This window comes from Nuphar pumila, chromosome 6 (assembly GCF_984573655.1).
Source record: "Nuphar pumila chromosome 6, dmNupPumi1.hap1.1, whole genome shotgun sequence".
Classification (NCBI taxonomy): domain Eukaryota; kingdom Viridiplantae; phylum Streptophyta; class Magnoliopsida; order Nymphaeales; family Nymphaeaceae; genus Nuphar; species Nuphar pumila.
In genome coordinates, this window is record NC_143254.1 from 9,178,851 (window position 1) to 9,201,653 (window position 22,803).

General features: G+C 37.0%; 1 protein-coding gene and 2 non-coding genes across 5 annotated transcripts; all 3 read right to left on the minus strand.

Moving 5' to 3' along the window:
* Positions 1 to 5,878: 5,878 nt before the first annotated feature.
* LOC149833859 (uncharacterized) lies at positions 5,879 to 9,286 on the minus strand. 3 transcript variants are annotated; one of them, XM_090011075.1, is made up of 5 exons: positions 9,197 to 9,286; positions 7,820 to 7,953; positions 6,401 to 6,462; positions 6,185 to 6,243; positions 5,879 to 6,065 (listed from the first exon to the last, which is right to left on the minus strand). In XM_090011075.1, the coding sequence occupies exons 2-5, from the start codon at positions 7,894 to 7,896 to the stop codon at positions 6,048 to 6,050; spliced, it is 216 nt and encodes a 71-aa protein (XP_089867201.1). In that variant the 5' UTR covers positions 7,897 to 7,953; positions 9,197 to 9,286; the 3' UTR covers positions 5,879 to 6,047. The 3 variants fall into 3 exon arrangements, with proteins under 3 accessions (XP_089867201.1, XP_089867200.1, XP_089867202.1); XM_090011074.1 differs by lacking the exon at positions 9,197 to 9,286 and adding an exon at positions 8,220 to 8,497; XM_090011076.1 differs by lacking the exon at positions 9,197 to 9,286 and adding an exon at positions 8,220 to 8,274 and having other exon boundaries at positions 7,820 to 7,950.
* On the minus strand, positions 6,642 to 6,720 carry LOC149833860 (small nucleolar RNA SNORD25). Its single transcript, XR_016432935.1, has one exon. It is a non-coding gene; the product is annotated as a small nucleolar RNA SNORD25 (small nucleolar RNA).
* Positions 9,287 to 20,977: 11,691 nt separating the features above from the next.
* LOC149833861 (small nucleolar RNA SNORD25) lies at positions 20,978 to 21,056 on the minus strand. The gene has a single exon (XR_016432942.1). It is a non-coding gene; the product is annotated as a small nucleolar RNA SNORD25 (small nucleolar RNA).
* Positions 21,057 to 22,803: the final 1,747 nt, after the last annotated feature.

The following is a 22,803-nucleotide window of genomic DNA, read 5'->3' on the forward strand; positions in this document are numbered from 1 at the left end:
AATATTGCATGTGAAGTGCAAGCTTGGTGTATCCCCTATTTGAGGTTGTATTCAATCATTGTGCAAGCCAATTTGGATATTGTGATCACCATGGTTGCCGTACAGAAATTTCAACAATTTAAAAGTGACAACATGCTCCATGCGAATGTACAGGGAAATGTTTGATTAAAAAAATAGTTGGAAAGCCAAATCGATAGTAGAAAACCGAATGTAGTAAGTTGTGCTATTAATTCTATAATTTGTTTCATCCACTTGGCAAGACACTATAGCCTATGCCTTGTGAATTGGTGGTTGCGTGCTTATGCATTTTAAGCCTGACTATGGATGATCATTTGTGTTTTTAGCGGGTTTTTTCTCTAATTTTTTGAAACCATTATTATATAGGAGGATAATATGGATGTTTTTCATCGTTAAATGGTAGAAATTTGATATATGTGTGTTCATTTGTGTGGAGTCATTTTAGGATCCAAGTTTGGATTTTTGAATCCTCCTTTGGATCCAGATCCATATGTTTATCCACCTTAGTGTTTTTGGATCCGATTGTTATCTCTTTATTTATTAATTTTTTATTACCATGCGAGATGACTTTTATTTGTAGTGTTTAGCTAAGGTAATGTATTAATGTTGCATTGGGTCCATTTTATATGTGGCATGAATCTTATGGTTTTATGGATTTGGATCTATATCTATTTAGTTATATGGTTGAGAATTATATTGTTATCATTCCACATTGAATTCACTTGAGATCCTTAGTGACAATTTCAATGAGTTTGTTTTATATTTATCGTGTTATGTGTTTGGATCAGGACTAAGGTTATCGAAAATGCTATAGCACTTGGGGAAGCGCACTGCCCCAAAATGCTTTTCGCAAGCGCTTTCGAAACACACGGGGAAGCAACCATTTTAAATGGGAAGTGCATTTTTCATTTCGTTTCTCATTGTTAGAAAATGAGTTTTCTTTTTTGGGGGGGCTTGAAGCCTTTAACAACTTTTTTTGCCCAATGTCAAAAAACTCGATTCTTATTTACTTTTCCCTCGGATCCTAGGTGGCTTCCCTTTTCACTTATGGATTGCTTTCTAGGTCACTTTTGGTTCGCTTCTGAGATAATTCACCGTTTGCTTTTAAGTTGTCATGCACTTCTCAATTCTTAAAATGTTAGAAGTGCCTTGCTTCTAGCTTTCACTTGTTGAATCGCTTCCTGCTTTTACTTTCTCGACAAACAACTTTGATTATGACCCATATTTATTTGATTCATGCGTTTACATCCTATTATAGTTGGTGTTCCTAAAGTATTCATATTTTACATTTGAGAAGGAAGTTTAAACCCTAACTAGACCATTTATGGTTTATCCTTTTTTAGTTGTTTTTTAAATTTTGACCAAGACTCGACATTTTTTGTTACTTGGATCCAAGTATGGTTCCAATTTATGTTTGTGAATTAGATTAGCATGCCTACATGTTATCATAATTTTCTTAAATACTTATAGCATGCCTTAATTGATTTTGTTAAATGATTTTATGAATTAGATTAGCATGCTTACTTGTAGCAAGCTTTTATTTGTGTAAAGATATTAATCTTATTATGCAATGGGTTGAGCCTTATTAATTTCAAGAGTTCTTCGACGAGAATATCCAAAGCCTCTCTTAAATGTTGTGGTGGTTCCCTCTTGGATCTACTATGATGAATCTATTAAGAATATCGAAGACTCATGAATGAAATGATTGTGATTTATTCTCAAAAGAGAAGTGTAACATTAATTTTATGTTTATTCATCCTCACAACTTAAGAGATGATTCTTAATCCCATTTTTTTCTTGCTTTCAAGTACTGAGATTGTGAATATTGATGCTTTTTGAGTCTTGCATATTGTCTTATTGTGGAGGCTATGTGTTTGTTTTAAACATGATCTAAAAAAATTTCAATAGATAACCTTTGGGCATATTTTAAATTAATAAATTTTGTTGGATAAACGAATATAACATATGTATATATTAAAAAATGAGATATCTTATTTCATATTTTGTTATTTTTTGTAGTTAGTAGTCTTCCTTGTGTGTGTCAATTCATATTGTATTCTCGGGACACTAAAGTAATTATACCCAATGACATACTAGTGGTAGAAATGGATGATGATGATTTTTTATTCGGATAAATGGTTGAACATGGGTTTTTGATATTGGATCAATTCCTGCATGTATAAGATTAAACTAAATTGTTGGGGTAGACAATATAGTTTCTTTATAAATATTATCGTGGAATTAATTTATGGCAACATGAGCGTGGAGTTTCACTTCAACTCTCTGGATGTCTTATCCTTTCAAATAGATTTCATTCATGATCCACTACAACAAATCTGCCCACCTACCCATTGTGAATGATTAATATGTCAAACATACTCCACCTGGTGTAACCGAATTTATTGGAGGTTAGTGTCAGTCGAAAAGTTTGTCAAGACAGTGTTATTCTACCCTCGTATTTGATTAATTAGAGAAAATCAAATTTGGATTATATTTCTATTGGTATACATTGTGATCTTAGTGTTATGGTAACACTAGAAGAATATAGTTCAAATTATAGTGTACAATTATGTTTTGCAGTTATTTTTTGCTACGAGGCAATCACAATCACAAGTGACATGAGATAATGGATTGATAATTGTGCAAAAATATAAGTGTTATATGTTTTTTATCTTGATAAATTCCAAAAATTAAAGATCATAACACATGACATGATAGGATATTTGTTGTACATGAAGTACAATAATGTGGATGAGATTTCTTATTGCAATAATTTTGAATAAATGAGTGGATGTGTTTTACTCTTATACTTTTAGAAATTAAAGTTTCTTGAACATCCAAGCAAATTGTGATAACCCATTTAATTACTATTCTTTGAAATTCACATATTATATGAAAGCTATTATACAATGATATAAATGTGAAGAATATGAACTTAGATAAATATAGACTTATAAAGTCTAAAGAGCAATTATGTGAATTATTATTCAAACAATGTGTAACTTTTTGTTAATTATGAGAGATTATATCTAAACTAAGAAAATCCACGTAAGAAATGCCTTTCGCAAAAAATATTATTCAACATATATTTAAAGCTATAAGATTAAATCCTATGAAACAAATTACATGTGATGGAAACCTAGCTAAGTGATTTGAGTCGCCTAAGTTCTTGGCTCAATGAGAAAAGCAAGTCACTAGATTAACTAGATGAGCACTATGATATATATGAAAAGATAATATCTTCATGTCTCGTAATAACGTAAGTGCTGATAAACTTGTGACATAAAGATGAGTCTGAAGATTCTTAATGAGATTTACAAACAAATTTAACTAAAGTGGTTCAAACAGGTCGCCAGTTTCGATGGTTAGGTCGCCTCCTATGAAATTTATGATTATATAACACTTTTTTAATAGATACTACATAAGACCCATAATATATGCAACTTTTATATATTGATAACACATGAATATTAGAAAGAAATGTGTGTATGAACTAGAGGTGTTAACGGGCCGGGTTTGGTTCGGATTTAGGTAGAACCAAAATTGGACTATATTTTTTGGTATGGTATCGGGTCCGAACTCATGTCTAATCAGGTCAACTATAAGAGAAACCATGCCCAGACTTGATAAGAACCGCATGAACCATACCCGAACCATACTTGATAAAATAATATTTTTTTATCATTTTTACATTAAAAATTTGTGGGTCTTATTCAGAACTCGGGTTAGGCCCAAATTTGATATAAAATTTCGCCAACTATACCCGAGTCAATGTATTAATCGGACCCGTGTCTTTCGAGTCTTCTGATTTGTCATCATGCTTGGACCCTATAGTGTTTGGTTCGGGTAAAGCTGACTCGTTGACACCCCTAGTATGAAACCATGTTGTCCACAATAAAAACCAAGTTCAAAGCATAACTATTGAAACAATCTGAATCTCATAAAAGCCAAGTGAAAGTTAAAATACAAAAAGTAAGTTAATTTTTGTATAAGACTTTTGTGAACAGCTCCATGTTTTTTCTGACATAATTATTACTCACATAAGATATTGTTGTGGTCTTGAATCAAAATTATTAAGTCTTGTGATCCAAGCTCATTGGCCACGACTAAATTTTGGAGAAATGTATTTTGGAAGGAAGTTCACTTTATAAAATTTATTTAGTATCACATTAATCCAAGCTTACGAGCGCACAAACCATACTAAACCCAAACCTTGTCCTAAAAGGTAGGGATGCACACGAGCCGAGTTCAGCAGAACTTGGGAAGATTAAACTTGGCTTGTTTCAAATTGACCATGTTCAAGCTTGGAGTCAAGCTTCAACAACATTGTTTAGGCTCGGCTCCGTTTTGACCTAGAGCCGAGTTTGAACATTCTAAAAGGACAAATGCATAAAATTATTAAGTCTTGTGATCCAAGCTCATTGGCCATAAATTCCTTGACTAATTTTTTGAGAAGTGTGTTTTGCAGGGAAATTCACTTTATAAAATTTATTTAGTACCACATCACCGTCCTAAACCCAAACCTTGTCCTAAAAGGTAGGAATACACACGAGCCCAGTTTGAGCAGAGCTTGCGCAATTTAAACTTGGCTCATTTCAGAATACCCATGTTCAAGCTTCAATGACATTGTTTAGGCTCGGCTCCATTTTGACCTAAAACAACATTCTAAAAAGATAAATACATGGAGGTGGGATTTGATCCCTCACATCCCCACCGCACCAGACTATGCTTTTTGAATATGTTGACCTGAAAAAATATACAAATACCAAAACTCCAAGATTAGCTCATTTATGCACACCAAAGGTTGGAATTGTGTTCAAGCTCAGCTCATTTATGTTCATGAACGAGCTAGCTTAAACAAGTTGAGCTCAAGCTAACTCGGCTAGTGCATTCCTACAAAGAGGCACGTTAATAAAGGCGAATTATTTCATGTCTTTAAAAAAAATAAAAACAAATCCTTTCTTTTTCAATGATTTTTACCCTAAAAGTGTGTCATATCCTTTCTAAAGAAAGTCTCTGACTTTTGTCTTCATGCAATTTTGAATGAAAATATACTTGTTTCATTTTGTCTGAATTAACTCAGCAAAACTTTTAGTTCATACCACCAACTTAATCTGATATACAAGAACGTTTGGCCAGTCCTCTCGGCCTATATGACAAACGTCACAAGAAGCTCCTCATGTCTTCGTCATTGTTAGAAACCATTTTTTTAAATATATTATACAAATAAAACTTTCCGCCAGTTTTGTCATTGATAGAGCTTGACACATTAGACAACAAAGAGGGTTCTACATCAAAAGCCCTCAAATTTTATCATCAAAGCAAAGTTCAATCTGATTTTTGACACTTAAAAATTTAAAATGACCTTTTAAAAGTTAAAGATTCATTTATTTATGGTTCTGAATCTTACTTATCAAATTATTCAAATTGTAAACATTTTTTTAGTAAATGGATCCAGTTTGGGATCCATATTCAGATAAAAAATCCATAATTTTTGATAAACTTTCATAATTAGATCCAATAACACAGGCTAAAGCATTTATATATAAAAATATCAATTCCTATTTTTTCTCAAATTAACCAAAATTTAAACATTTGTTAATATTTAGATCCAATCTGAGATCCATATCCAGGGCTAAAATCCATAGCAAACATGTTAAGATACTTTAGGGCAGATGAGTCCTACGATCTAAAAACAAGTTAACAAACCCATTATCCATGTCTCCGCACAAAGTAAAAATAGAACAAGAGTTATCACAACGTGTTCATGTGTCCGGCATCCCAAACCACAGAACAAGGTAATAACATCGAACCACCAAAGGAGATGCATCACGCAGCACGATAACATTCGGTCATACGGTTGGACAAACAGAACTGAGATAGTAATTGATGGAAAATTTATATGTTGCATGCAAAAGCTTTATTCTGTACATGAATGGAACAACATTACTTGGGTTACCAAATTATACACACAATATTGAAAATAGGTTTTTCATTTCTGCAACCTGACTCTTCATCAGTTTTTCAAATCATTGGTTCTTGTACGACTGCAACAAAGCCCAAAGACAGGTCGATTACCAACAGGCTCGGATGTCAGCCACAAAAGAAAACAGCTTAAATCTGTAAGACTGAAAGAAAATAATGTAAGAAACAACAAATTTTATACCTCAAACGTCTTTGAAACTTCCTTCATCTGCTCAGCTAGCTCCTGCCGTTTCTGACTAGCTGCAAGAAAAAAGACCTACAGTGGTTCTAATGCAATCCACAGAGCCATAAAAAAAGAATAAAGGAAACCCCATCTCATAGTAGGGGACACCTCGCTACTGTTGAAGCCATGAAATGCAGCATAGATCGATTTCAAATACAAGATAGAATTAATCACCTTTGATTGAAATATCTTCCAATCTCTTTGATGTTCTTACTGCAAACCTCTGGAAGGCCGGGCTGAAAAAGCAGTACCCAATTAGTGTAAATAGCCATAAACCACCAAACAAGAACAAGGAACATAACAGAAACTAAACCAATAAGCCAGCCAAAGGAAGCAATGTACTTCTAAATACTCCAAGAATACACGTTCAGGAAATCTATACATAGAGAAGTTCAACCCATCGTAGGCATAATTAAGCACCTCAGTCCCTTAGATGTTCACTAATGCGATCATCTTCACAATCATTACAGGTCTATGAAATCATCACCGGTGCACTAACCATACGTCAGAATGCAGCAATAGCATTAAACGAGTAAGAAGGGAAATCCAAATAAGAAAAAGAAACCAACAAAATAAATGGGCAAAATAAAACCCCGAAAAGCAAAACTTCAAAGAAGAAAAGAGGTGTCAGCTTCCTCAAAAGCATCTGAAAGCTCACAAAGTCACAAGCTTCAGGCAGTTGCACAAGAATAAGGAAGCTCTCACTCTTGCTTCAAGGGAACGAGTCAATTGGAAGAAAAACGATCCGAAATGACCAGATTAAGAAGCAATAGCTAAACCCGTAGTCCACAAAATAAAAGGAAAAAAATAGTAGCAGCCATCAAACATCATATAACACACACAAGATACACAAGAACAACCATCAAATATACTAAAGAGAAAAATATTGCATATACCATAAGTCAGAATGCAGAAACCATTACAGGTCCTGAAATCATCACAGGTGCACTAATCATACATCAGAATGTAGTAATAGCATTGAAGGAGTAAAAAGGGCACTCCAAAAAGAAAAAAGAAACCAACAAAATAAATGGGCCAAAAAAAGCAAAAAGCAAAGCTTCAAAGAAGAAAAGAAGCTCCAACTTACTCAAAAGCATCTGAAAACTCACAAGCTTCAGACATTGAAACAAGATTAACCAGGAAGCCCTCACCTTTGCTTCAAGGAGTCAATTGAAAACCAAATGACCCGAAATGACAAGATTAAGAAGCAATAGCTAAACCCGTATTAAACAAAATAAAAGGAAAAAAATAGTAGCCATCAAACATCATAAACAGATGTAGCACCGCTCCATTCATCAGAAAGCAGCAGAACAAGAAACCACCTTCAGATAGACATAGACGAGGAACCATGAAACTTTACTATAGCTTCAAGGGAACGAGTCAAAAAGGAACTAAAAAGGATCCCTGTGACCAGATTAAGAAGCAACAACATTGACTGCTAAAAGGAGAGAACAAAGCTTCTTTACTACAATCAGTTTCTTTAAACGAATAAATTATGTCAAAGCATGCAAAGGAGTCAAAGAGACAAAACAAAGACAAAAGACAGCAATCACGGGATAGATCCAGCAGGCATGGCATAAAGGATGACCTCACCTGTTGGCAAGGCCATTGACGACAAGCTCATTGACAACATAGCTGAGCACCCGATGCATGAAATTTCCTCCTGCCATTATAGTTTATACCTAAAACGTCTTCCAAACTTCCTTATTCTGCCCAGAGAGCTGCTGCTGTTTTGGATTAGCAGCAATAAAAAACAACCATAAGAAATTCATAAAAGAAAACTTTTTACTAAAATATATAATGGGACGTTTTGCTGTGAACTTTTCTCAAAGACAGAAAATCCATACTGAGGTTGTCATGAAAAGAAGCACATTATCATTTTAACTAAGAGGCAGAATATTTAAAGCATTTTTTATTTACTTGTGTTATTAGATATTTTTAAATGAGCTTTTAAAGTTTTTAAAAATATATTTTTTAGGTTTACGTTTTGCACCTCAAGGCTTAGGCAATGCTTTTCACAACAATGCTGCAAACTTCTGAAAAGCCAGGCTGAAAGGCAGTTCTCAATTAGTGAGCGAGCAAAATCTTGGTCTCTACCTGTTCAATAACAAATTCTCCAGGATCATACATTGAGATGTTCAAGCAGACTCACCTTCCTCAATGGCAAAATTGTTGTAAAACAGTTTAAAAGATGTTTAAAAAACTTCAGGAAATCTATACATTGAGAAGTTCATGCAATACTATGTATAATTAAGCACATCAGTCGCTTAGATGTTCAGTACTGCGATCATCATTGCGATCATTACAGGTCTATGAAGTCATCATCGGTGCAGTAACACATGTCAACATTTAACAACACCATTAAACGAGTAGATGAGGCAACCGGAAAACGAAAAGCAAACCAACCTATGAAAAGGTAAAAAACCCCAAAATAAAAGCTTTAAAGACTAAATGAGGTGTAAGCTTCCTCACAAGCATCTGAAAGCACGTAAAGCTGCAGACATATGCAATAGAATAACAAGGAAGTTGTCTTTGTTTCTCTTGCTTCTAGGGAACGAGTCAATTGGATACTGGAGGATCCTTAATGACTAGATGAAGAAGCATTTGCTAAACCCAAACACCAACCAAAGCAAAAAGACAGTTGGTCTATAAAGTCACGACGGTTCAGATCACGAGAACCTCAAAATCGATATCCGCCAGTAAAATAAATATGTAAAAGGGAGGAGTTTTTTCGAGCCTCCTCGCCCGAAACCGAACTTGAAACCGTGCTCTTGCGTTGGGATTTTCGTTTTTTCTCTCGATTGAGATGAAATCAAACTCAAAGCTTTATGTTTGGGCTTTCTGCGGTGAAAAACGACCTTTGAACACTAGTTTTGGGCTAGGGTTTTTTCAAATGATATCGAATTCGATTTAGTTTTCAAGGGAAGGTTTTCGTTGCTCACAGATAGATAGAGAGAGAGAGAGACGCACCGTTGTTGGGTTTCAGGAAGGAAACAACAATTCTTCTCTCTTCTAGAGAACGCGCTTCACCGCTCGCTCGTCAATCGTTGCGTTCCCATGAAAGCTATGAGGGCGTCCGATTAAGCATTTTATAGACTCGGGTAGAAACCCTAACCCCTGAAAATGGACGGTCCATATCTAATGGTGTCCCGAAGAGTGAGGGGGAATGAGGTTCGCGCGATCCGAACACGGATCGGTTCCGTTCCTTTGACCCTATGGGTCGGCCGCAGCCGGTCGGTTCCAAAACCATCCGGACTCAGACCCTTTGGATGTAATCGGTTCGGATTCGGGTCTGATGTAATCAATACCAAATTCAATCAATCAACGAACAAAAAAACTAAGTGTGCCAATCAATCGAAAGAACGAAAAATTACAAATTTGGACTGTAAACCTACTTACCCCAGCTCAAACTGGACCATTGGAAAAACAAAGTGTTCCAAGGTTGTAAGACTTTAAACTTATCACTTGTGAGCTGCATGCACTACCCCTTCTATAAGCCGAAGCCCAACATAAACCATGGGGCTGAGGGTCTTAGCCCAGCGTTTTAGGTAGGAGTGCCAACGGGTCGGGTTTACCCGGACCAAACCCTATAGGGTCCCGGTATATGGTGACAAATAAGAAGATCTGATTAAAACCTGGATTCGGACCCGAAGGTCCGATAAATACATAGACTCAGGTATAGTTTGTGAAACTTTATACCAGATCCGGGCCTGACCCGAGTCCTGATTAAGACCCATATTTTTCAATGTAAAAATGATAAAAGAATATTATTTTATCAGGTATGGTCCAGGTCTGGTTAGGGATGGCAGTGGACCAGGGGAAAGCAGAACCCCGCCCCACCTCGCCCCGTTTGGACCGGGATGAAGGTTTAAATCCATCCCCGTGCGGGGATGTAGGCGGGGATGGACTTACGCTTTCCCCGCCCCACCCCGTCCAATGGGCCTCCAATGAAATATGCCCAAGGCCTCAACGGAAGCAGATCAGGTCATGCTGAACATGAGTGTTTTTGCTCATGCCGACATCGTGGTCGTCTGCTTGCATTTTGGATGAATGTCACGTGGTTTTATTGACTTTTGAGCATTTTAAAATGCAAATCGGATCAAACGTACCCATAAACCCGTGGTTTTGTTGACTTTTGAGCTTTTTAAAACAAACATAATGAAACGTACCCATAAACCCACAAGGATACTTTTGATCAGTTCGTACTTTTCCATCTACAGTTACAAGACGTTGCATCAGGATTGAGACATCTCTATATGTCAAAGCATATTTGAGTTTGTTCCGAATGATGAGGATCAGTGGCAAGCATTCACGACTCTTGTGTGGCCCAGAAGATGGTTTGGGTGCCTATAAAGAACAAGCGTTATGCAATAAGGAATTGATAAAATAGGTCGAATAGCTGAACCAAGTAGTTTTCAAGGAGTAGGGGTGGATGCTGCAATGTACTTACAAATGCTCCTCCCAACTTGTCAAGCATCCAATGTTTCAGAGCATTGAGCCTCTTCGGATGCTTCTTCAAACCTCGCGCCTGAAGCAGAAAAAATAATTTAAAGACAGATCCATATTCATCACGTTTTTACTTGACAATGAGAAAAAGCTAGATAAAAAGGGAAGGTACAACAATAAATACAACCACAGTAGAATAAGGAAAAAAAGTCATTGGGCTTGCCTGAAGGCACCAAGGATGATTGTATAAAATAAAACTTGGATATATTTGGGCCAAAAACAAAAAACTAGCTGAAAAAAGCAGCTCACAACCTTAATTTTTTTCTATGCAGAGATCATCAATTTTTAGCATTTACTACCCAAAAGCACATTTCAACCAAAAACAAAAAACTAGCTGAAAAAAGCAGCTCACAACCTTAATTTTTTTCTATGCAGAGATCATCTTTTCCCTTGGCACAACTCCAGAAATTAGGCTGCCTTGGCACAACTCCAGAAATTCCACCTTCTTTTCCCTCGCATGAGGAGAAAAGTAGTTTCCGAGAAAAGTTCTCCGAAAGGCCTCCCAAGGAATCACCTCCGCACCTGGGAACTGCACCTCCCGGGTAGTGTCCCACCACTCGCGAGCGTCGTCCTTCAATCGAAAGGACCCGAACATCGTCTTCTTATCGTCAGGAACAGACAACACTTGGAACACCCGTTACACTTCTTTGACCCAACTCTCCGCCAAGTCAGGGTCAACCTTGCTAGATAAGGTAGGAGGGTCAAGCTTCAGAAATTTTTCATATGTAGCGGTTGGTGTATTCCCAATAAGAGAACTCAGATCCAGCTGGGGGCGACCGTGGTTACGAATTGCCTCTGCCAAGGAGTTGAGGGTATCCATCATGAATCCGCTCTGCTCACACAACTCATCAGTCATGTTGTTGCTTGAGTTACCCGTCATCGTTAAAAAGCAACCAAGGTTAAGAGTCAAAAATACTGAACAAGCACAAGATCTTTATTACGAAAGTCATTTATTTTGAATCCAGTCGTGCTGGTACATAAGCAAAAGTTCTATTCTGTAATTATAAATGAGTTCAAAGACTCCAACAAAACTGGGTAGGTGCTACTTCCCCTTAGGGACGACTAGAGTACTTCCTAAGATATTCCATTCTATTGCATGTGCGCCTGAATCTGCGCTTAGGGGTGAAGGAAAGTGGCTCACCGTAGGAGGTCTCCTGCCCGTAGAGGGGCGTCGCCGGAGTATATTCCGATGCGCCAAGACTATAACTTGACGAATAAGTTGCAGGCGTGTATGTGGGTGATACACCGTCCACTGGGTCTGCTGGAGGTGGTGGTTGCTCGCCTACAGTCGAAATTGCGATCCTGCCCTCATGCTCGGCCTTGGAAATGACGAACAGTGAGAGGCAATATGGTTCGAGCTATCCGACCCAGACCGAATGCGTTCCCCTGACCTGGGCTATGAGGTCTACCAGGGGTTGGGTATCAGACCCATCAGGGGTTCGGATTGGGGTTTGGGTTCAAGTTTTGCCGGGTCAAGAAAATGAAATCTCAAATCCAGATCCGTTTAGTTTTAACACTTACTCTCATCATAAATGCATAGGTTCAAGCCATGTCTAATAAGATATCTGGCAAAATTGACTCAAACTCGACTGGCATATGTCTCGGGACGGTATGGGTTGATCCAAATCATATTTGGATCGAGATTTTTTATGTACATACCCTAAAACTTGGGTTACAACTATAGTGACAAACTTTTTATCGGCAATTGATCGTTTTTCAAAAACTCATGAGAAATTGAAAAAAAATCCACAAATCTGGCATTTTTTTGGCAAAATCTCGGCAATAAAAAAATTAATTAAAAATATTGTTTATAAGAAAATATTAATAAAAATTATTTAAAAATCAAAATACATTGTTTTTTTTGTGATAAATAGTCATTTAAAACATAAATATCGCGTTTAAATCACGATATTTATGTTTTACATAAATCTCGCAATATTTTGTAAATCTCGCGAGAAATTGCCATTTTAAACTTTTAGGAAATTGCCATTTTAAACTTTTAAACTTATTCTCTACATTGGACATAAACCCGACCCATTGGCACTCCTACCTAAAACGCTGGGCTAAGACCTATTCTCTGCAATGGACATAGCATAATAAAATACAATGCTGCACCCACATTTCAAAACTTGAAGACTATGAAGGAATTATTTGTGATGAGTGAGTTAAGGGAACACAGAAACTGTGGATCAATTTGAGGAAAAACCGTTTGGTAAAACCTATTCAGGATGACACACGGGAAGGTACTTGAGACATCAAAGGGGAACAGGAAGATTTTGGCTCTTCATCAATGTAGTGGATAAGGGAGTTGTTATGCCTCTGATAATTATAGATATTTTGTGGAAACCATGTCTTTGTCTATCTTATCTGCTCCACCATCCAACTCTCCAGATGTCTCAGATTGGGCCAAAGCTCATTTCAAGTGTCTCGTTACATTGCTCAGCCCTACAAATGGTCCATCATGTTAAACAACTACGTATTCACAATACCAGTTACAGGTGGAGCATTTATACTTATGATCCCTCCTACCCCTTAGTGCTATTATGCAGCAAGGAAGCTAATTATGCAGCTATTGGCAGTATACAAGCACAAAACCACAAATAATCTTATCGCAAGCACAATAAAGGGGGGCATGGTTCTGAGTTTGGGTAAAAACTCACAAGAGTGTTCTGCCTTTCAGTAACAAGGCAGTACACTGGGGGGCCCTCTTTAATAGGGGGCCACCACCTTCGTTTATAGGAATGGCGTTCTGCCCCGTACACTGGATCTCCTTCCCAATAAAGATCACCCTTCATGTTCAATGACCTCCCTATGAGGCATTACCTAATCGCCTGAAATGGATGGGCATTTGATGGTGAATCCAGGCACCAGTTTTCAAAATTTGCCACCTAAAAAGCTTAGAGGAAACTCGAGGAACAGAAGCATAGAACTGTATAAATATTTCTCTGAATGCTTCTATCCAAAGCAAATGGCTAGATTATAGATCTGAGAAACAATTTCAATCCAATGGGAACATTGAGTCAAAATTTTCCAAATGCTTCTATGCAAGGCAAATGATAGATTAGGGATTTGGAAAATGATTCCAAATCAAATGGGACGGTTAAGTGTAATGTAGCGATCATGTCAAGGCAAGACTTGTGCATGTTGCTCATCCAATGAAATGTAGTGCACAAACATCAAACTCTTTGGCATGCCCCCGGTACCTTACCATGCCAAACCTCAATCGCTTCCTCTCCCCAGCCCCAACGAAAAACGAAAATCAAAACAAAATCATAAAGAGAACACAGTACCTCCGAGAATCGAATAGAAAACTCAAAAAGAGGAAAATAGAGAAGAGATGCAAACAGTGGTCCCAAACTCTAAAGGCGGCCAAACAAAGAATCTGCGGATGAAGCCAGCAACATATTACCAACAACAACAACACAACAAGAATGCATACGGAAGAAACAAGACAAAAAATATGGACGAAAATGATTAAAAGTCCGAAACATGAATTTGTTAATGAGTCCAGATCAGTTCATGCTGTACCAACTCAAGCAATTGAACAACAGCAAAATCATAGCCATGTATCTATTCGGCCCCGAAATAGACCAGGCGGTAAAAAAAAAGTGCGGGAGATATGCGATTACCCATGACTTAAAACCGTGACATTTGAGCTTTTGAGATGAAACCAATCGGAAACCCTAAGATTACCCAAGAATAACAACGTAACGAGAAGAGCAGATATGAGAAAATACAAAAAACAAAACAAAACAAAACAGCGGGAACGTTATAACCCTAAACCATAAGTTGTAATTAAATCAAACTTACTCAATTTGTAATGGGTCCAGATTTATTCATCTGGTAACAAAGTAAGCACCACAAAACAAGCATGAAGAACAGAAAATCAGGATAATTTAGATCACGAAAGCCCAAAAATCGATCTCCGTTTAGTTTTTGAGCTAGGGTTTATACAGTGTTGTTGCTGAGAGAGAAAGAGAGAGACGCACCATTTTTGGGGTTCAGGAAGGACTCTGCAACTCCCCCCTTTCTCCTCTCAGAAAGGTCTTCCTTCTCTCGTAGCCTGCCCACGAATTCCATGGCGTCATAGGATCTCAGGACTTAAAATACAAAGGTGGAAACCCTAGCCCCATAGAGATGGACGGTTCGGATCTTAGGATAGCCCGAACAGTGAGCGACAATATGGTTCGGGCTATCCGACCCGGACCGGTTGCATGTCCCTGACGCGGGCTAGGCTGTCTGTCAACGGGTCGGGTATTCGACCATCAGGGTGTACCCGAACTCCCCCAACCCGGATAACAAGTTGTTGTTGTTTTAAATTTATAACCCGAAGAAACCGCACCATGCAAGAAGACTTAATCTACGTGCGGTCGTCATGCCGACAACATAAAGCTTGATAAAGCTATGGGTTTAATCATTTCAAATCGGATCTAAATACAATCAAACCCAAATGATCTGTGTGAACCAAAGCAAGTGATGATACAAACTTTATTTCACCAAAGGTGATGCCATTCAATGATAAGGTTGAGAAGATCTATCTAGATAAAATGTATTCCTCTCAAGATAGAAATTGTATCATCACCCTCTCTAAGATAGAAATCCTGTCAAACGTAACGGAATAAAGTGATTGTAGGAGGCGATTTAGAAAAAAGGTTCTTTGGATTTCCAAAAGACGTGTACTTATTTTTAAAATAGTGGAAAACTCACACAGTTTGAGTTGAGTGTGTGAGAACTATTATGAATGAACCACATTAATTGTTGAACCACATTAATTGTGCTCTTGCTTGGTGTGCATTCTCTCTTCGATATTATGGCATTCTCTCGTGATTTCCATGAAGTCTGTCATTGTTGATTATTAATGGCTAGAACCATGTATGCGTCTTCCTCTCAGATAAGTTATGCAGTTTTACTCATCTTACCTGCCTTAACTAAAAACATTTTCTGAGCACAAAATCGATAGCAGATAATTTTTTGCTATGTTACTCTCCTTATGACCCTTATGGATTTGTAGATGGGTCAAAAAAAATGCCTGGACAAAACTATTTTGTTATTAATCCTTATTACTTTATATGGCTATGGCAAGATCAGCTACTACTCTGCTAGATCATTTCATCACGCTCAGCTTACAGACATTGATCATAATGAATCTATCTTTTATTCCGACTGTGAACTAGGTGCAACATCAAAACTCTAGTAGTCAATCAAGGACCTACCAAAATAATAACAAAGGTCGGTCTTATCAAAGGGATAGAGGATGTTATATAGGAAAGTCGCGGGGATGTCAAGATCAAAATAAGCAAAATCGTGGCATTGTTGTGTGTCAATATTGTGAAAAACTTGGACACACGGCCAGGCAATGCTTTTAGATCACTCAAAAATTTCCAAAGAACTCCAACAATCCTAGAGAATCACTACCCCCTCAAGCCTATCAAGTTGCAGTCAACCTGCTTGATGAAGGTAACTGGTACACCAATTCAAGCACCTCCCACCATGTTACTTACGACTTAAACTCCCTCTCTATGAACAATCCATACGATAGAAAGGACACAATAAAAAATAAAAATAGGTGATGAAACAAGTTTGAAAATACATCGTATTGACTCTTCTCAATTATTTGTTGTTGGTTCAAAGTTTGCACTTAAAGATGTTTTGCATGTTTCACATATTACTCAAATTTTGCTTTCAGTTAATAAGTTTGCTTATGATAATAACATCGCATCAGGGAAAGAGTTTATTCTAGGGAGGAGCAGTGATGGACATTATCAAATAAATTTCCCTATGATAGAGGTGAATACAAATTACAGTAAAGTGAAGTTTGCATTAGTAGGTTAAAGGGTGTCTTTAGATCAATGGTATCAGAGATTGGGTCATCTAGCGATTCGTATTGTGTAGAAGGTTGTGCATCGGTTTGGTATTCCTTATTACCATAAGGTTGAAAATAATGTGTGCAAAGTTTGTCAATAAGGGAAAAGTAATGCCCTTCCTTTTAATGCATCTTTTCATAATTTTTTTGCACAATTAAAACTTATTTATTCAGATATGTGGGTGTAGCATCTATGAATTTTGTTTATTTTAATTTTAAAATTTGAAAAAAATTTAAGTTGAAATCTAATTAAATTTGGCTGAAATTCAAGATTTCTAATTGAAATAAGACTCTAGTTAGATCTGTTATCAGTCGTAGATTTCGTAGATCTGATTTGATGATTTTGGATTTAAGTTTGATCAGTGTTTTTAGAATTAGACTGACCTCTATTTTGAGTTTTTCCACTTGGATCGATTCCATAAATTATTTTTTTTAAAATTGACTGCACTGTATTTTAAACTCAACCCATAATCCTAATAGGATGCCACAGTGGCATATGGGGCCTAGAGAGTCATGCCGAGCCTAATGGAGCGCCATGTGTCAATGCAGACCCACAGGAAGCATGGAGGTAGCCAGGGGTATAATGGTTAGTTGCACCCTCTACACCAAGTAACTATTCCAGAACTCACAGAGACCTTCCAGGGGGATCCTAGATCATTTGCTATTTTTTTTAAATAATGGATTATTGATAGGTCATATATAGGTCAAAGCATTAGTGTTTGGATATAATACATATTTAGATTAATTAATATATTTTAGATATAATGTATATAGATCCAAACCATATTAATTGAATTTAAATTGAGTTTGGAATATATTTTGGGTATGAATTCTTAATTAAGGAGTTTGAACAAGACTTGATTTAGTCTTTTGATCAAATCTCCAATAGATTGAATTCATAGGGTGAGACACTCCGAACAATGTCATTACTATTATGGCAAAAAATTTAGTCAATCGGTAGCCCATCAATTAAATCAGATGACCTTGATATTCCTTATTTTGAGTGCATCAAAATCGACTATCTACACGCCCAAATTGGTGTTAATTTAAGTGTTTTATTGTCGACCAAAGTTCATGCCAAATTACAGCCCAAAAATAAATATTTTTTTTATATTGACTAAATATTTTATCTGATCTGTGCATGTATGATTAAATCCAAGACCAACACGTCGATCTACGTTTCGAGGGCTATCAAATTGACTATTTAAATGTCTAATTCAATTGAGTTTTCATGTCGGTAAGCCTCATGAAAGGATATAATTCTTATGGAGGTAGAAGTCTCTTTGGGAAAGAGACTTTAGGAAAGTCTATAAAATGCGAGGATGAGAGCCCTCACTCAATTTCATCTCTCCATCGCTTGCTACCCTCTTCTTCAAACCTTAGGTTTAGACCTTCATTAGATATTAAAGGTGAGGTTATACATCCATTGGTGGCGAAGCTATGCACCCATATTGAACATCCAATGATTTTTCCATCTACGCGATTTCATATAAGGAATCATCAACATGTGCGTATGTATGTAACACAAAGAGTGCATCCATATGCTAGAATATAATTTCAAATATGTATTAAAGGTGATACCAGTCCCAACCATGTGCTCGGTTCGATATCAGGTATTATTGGAGGTCTACGGGACCCCAAAACGCGATTTCATCAAAAAAATCATTTCTAAAAAACCTTATTTCTTGACCATAGTTCGTAAACAACATAATTTATATTTTCATATTATATTAGATGTGTATTTTGTCTTATGAGCATGTTGAGACCATATTATAATTTATATTTATGAAATTTAATAAAACAACAACAACTACGCCTTCATCCCAAAACAATTGGGGTCGGCGATATGAACCAACAAGTAAATAAAAAATGCTTTAAATATTCTGCCTCTTAGTTAAAATGATAATGTGCTTCTTTTCATGACAGGGAAGATTTCCCTGTCAACCTTTTTCTAAGACAGAAAATCCTCATTGTAGAAGTAACAAAAAGCATTTTAAAGTACGAGGCATAATATTATGCCTTTCAAAGAAATATTTTCCAATGTCTTTTGATGTTCTTACTGCAAACTTCTGGAAATCCAGGATGAAAGGCAGATTTCAATTAGTGAATAACTACAAATGTACCAACGCAGCTACCAACTTCCCTCATTATACTTGAGGAGAAAGATAGGATTTGTAAATAAAAAGGTTCAGCCAGTTGGATATGCCTATTTGCAGTAAGACATCGATCTCCATTCCGTTCATATGGTTTCAGGAGCAATATAGCTCCCCAACGTCCACATGCAGCACATGCATGCAAATGGATAGCGAGGGGGTCCTTCTATCTTGCTTCCCTTGAATAAGCCACAAAAGACAAAAGCTAAGCAGCCGCACAAGATTAAGGAAGCAACAAGAGCACAAAGCATGCTAAAAATGTAAAAGAGGGCATCATCTTCCAGAGTGAGGAAAATCCAAATCTGTTCCTATTCAGTAACAATGTCGGCAGGATAGTGGTGAAATTGTTATAAGACAAAGCTTAAAAGATGTGAAAAAAACTTCAGGAAATCTGTACATAGAGAAGTTCAAACCATCATATATATAATTAAGCACCTCAGTCCCTTAGATGTTCATTACTGTGATCATCTTCACGATCATTACAGCTTGAAATACTAAAAGAGGTGTAAGCTTCCTCACAAGCATCTGAAAGCTCATATGCTTCAGACAGATGCATAAGAATAACAAGGAAGCTCTCACTTTTGCTTCAAGGGAACGAGTCAATTGGATACTGGACTATCCGAAATGACCAGATAAAGAAGCATTAGCTAAATCCAAACCCCAACCGAAGCAAAAAAACAAGAAAAGACAAAAGTTATAAAGCATCATAAAGACAGGGACATACCCTCTTTGTGTGTGTGTGTGTGGAAGAAAAACAAAAAAAAAAAGATCAAATTCTTAAGGCTCTGTGTCTGATGACGTTGTAACAACTCAACCACAACAAAGAAACCAATTGAAGATCAGCAAAATTGCAATCATCGCATAATCACACCAGCACCAAATTAGACCTCAAGCCAAAAAAAGAAACAAGGGAGAGTACAACAATTTTCCGCAATGCAACCAAAGCATAAAAAACAGATTTCTGACCTTGTCAAATGAAATGGATCTCAAAAAACCCCTAAGATTACCAAAAATACCAAGGCAGTGATAAGAATAAATATGAAGAAACACAAAAAAAAATGCGAGGAAAAAGAAAAAACCCTAAGACAAAGAAGTGAAAATTTGTTGTGTCTACACTTTCTACACAATGAAAAGAGAATTTCAATGGAATGGAGATCTAGTTAACATCAGAATGACACTTTTATGACATTTTAAATAAAAATACCATATCAAAGTCTTATCAGTTTTACAACTCCATTCTATACACTGGACGTAGCATAATTAAATTTTTAAATATAACCATGCACCCACATTTGATAACTTGAATACTCTGTGAAGGAATTATTTGGGGGCGAGTGAGTTAGGGGAATCTGAGAAACTGTTGAACCATTTCAGTAAAAAACTTTTGGCAAAACCTGTTCAGGATGACAGGAGAAAGGGATTTGAGACAACAAAGGTGAACATGAAGATTTTAGCTCTTAAGCAATGTTGTGAATAAGTGAGTAGTTATGTCTCTGACAAATACAAATATTTTGTAGAATCCATGTCTTGGTCTACCTTAACTTCTCCAACATCTGGTATGTTTCTAACCTTCTTCTGTGTTACAGCCATTAAACCTAGGGATGTCCTTTGAAGGCATGTCAGGTCATACCATTTATTGGCAGTCACAAGTAAATCTCAAGAAACTAAGAAAACCAACCAAAGACTAGAAGCTGGATAGTTCTCAGATTTTGAAGTACATCCAAAACAAGGTTACCAGAAGCGCCATAGTACATGGGGAAGCGCGCTTCTCCAAAGCAGGTTTTGGAAGAGCGAAAAATGGTGCTTCCAAATCGTATTGGAAAGTGCCAAAAAAATTTGGGAAGTGTTCCCATTTAGGGAAAGCTCGCTTCCCCTTTAATTTGTCATTTTCACTTCCTCCCCGCTTCCTAGGTCACTTCCGAGATGATTCTTGGTTCACTTCTAAGTCATCCCACGATTTCGGCTTTCGCTTCCCGAATCGCTTCCCACTCCCGCTTCCCCAACTGGCAACTCTGATCCAAACACTATAATTTTGCAGAATTAAAAAGAACTGAATAATTATAAAACCAGAAGATTAAATTTCTGGATTTGCAACCAAACAGGCCCTAGCAATGTGTCCAGGATCATGGTGACACTGTTGTAAATCAAAGATTAAAAGATGTTGAAGAAAAAAAACAGCACAGGAAATCTATATACATAGAGAAGTTCGGCCCATCGTATACATAATCACGCACCTCAGCCTCTTAGATGTTCATTAATGCGATCATCTTAGCAATCATTACAGGTCTATGAAGTCATCACCGGTGCGCTAACAATAAGTCAAAATACAAAAACGCCATTAAACGAGTATATAGGACAATGGTAAAGGAAAGAAACCGACCTAATAAATGAAAGACAAAACAAAAAGAAAAGCTACAAAGAAGAATATAGGTGTCATCTTCCTGACAAACATTTGATAGCTCACAAACTTAAGACAGATGCACAAGAATAAATAAGGAAGCTCACACTATTGCTACAAGGGAACGGGTCAAATGGATACCAAATGATCCGAAATTACCAGAATAAAAAGCAATAGCAAAACCAATACTCCACAAAAGTAAAAGAAAAAAACAGTAGCTATCAAACATCATAAACACAGACACACACACACACACAAGATCCGCAAAGAACAACCATAAAGTATATGAAACATAAGAAAATTGCAAACCTTCTAAACAAAACAAAGGCGACAAGACAGATGTAGCACCGCTCCATTCATCAAAAAGCAGCATCGCAAGAAGGCCACTTTCAATAGACATAGATGAGTAACGATGAAAATTTTACTATCGCTTCAAGGGAACGAGTCAACAAGGAACTAAAAAGGATCCTTAAGACCAGATTAAGAAGCAGCAACAATGACAGCAAAAAGGAGAGACCAAAGCGTTCTTTATGCAATATGATTCTTTGAATGAATAAATTTATATCAAACATTGAAAAGGGGACAAAGAGACAATACTAAAGCAAAAACAAACAACAAGGGATTGATCCAGAAGCATAAGATATGGCAACAAAAAAAGTAAAAACAAATCAACCTAATAAATGGTAAAAAAGCAGAAAAGGTGTAAGCTTCCTCACAAGCATCTGAAAGCTCATAAGCTTCAGACAGATGCATAAGAATATCAAGGAAGGAAGCTCTCACTCTTGCTTCAAGGGAACGAGTCAATTGGATACTGGAAGATCCGAAATGACCAAATAAAGAAGCATTAGTTAAACCCAAACTTAAAGCGCAACAGCGAGTGCCCACAAAGAAATCGAACTTAAAGCAGTGATATTTGAGCTTATGAGATGAAACCAATCTCAGAAACCCTAAGACTACCCAAGGATAACAACGTAAAGAGAACAAATATGAAAAAAATACAAAAAGAGCCAGCAAAAAGGTTAACGCTATACCCTAAATTTGTAATCAATGTGAAATTACTCAACTGGTAATAAGACCAGATTTATTAATCCAGTAACAACGCAAGCACCACAAAACAAACAAGAAAAACAGCAAATCACGATAATGCGAGATCACCAAAGCCCCAAAATCCATAGCGTTTCTTTCAGACTTCGATCTAGTTTTCGAACTAGTGTGTTAGAGAGAGAGAGAGAGACGCACTATTCTTGGGCTTCAGGAAAGACTCTGCAACTCTGCCCTTTCTCCTCTCGCGATGGACGGGTCGAATCTAGGGAGTTAAATAACAAAGGTGGAAACCCTAACCCTTTAGAGATGGACGGTCCGGATCTAGGGAGTTAAATAACGAAGGGGGAAACCCTAACCCCTTGGAAATGACGAACAGTGAGAGGCAATATGGTTCGAGCTATCCGACCCGGACCGAATGTGTTCCCCTGACCCGCGCTATGAGGTCTACCAGGGGTTGGGTATCACCGTATCAGAGGTTCGGATTGGGGTTTGGGTTCAAGTTTTGCCGGGTCAAGAAAATGAAATCTCAAATCCAGATCCGTTTAGTTTTAACACTTACTCTCGTCATAAATGCATAGGTTCAAGCCATGTCTAATAAGATATCTGGCAAAAA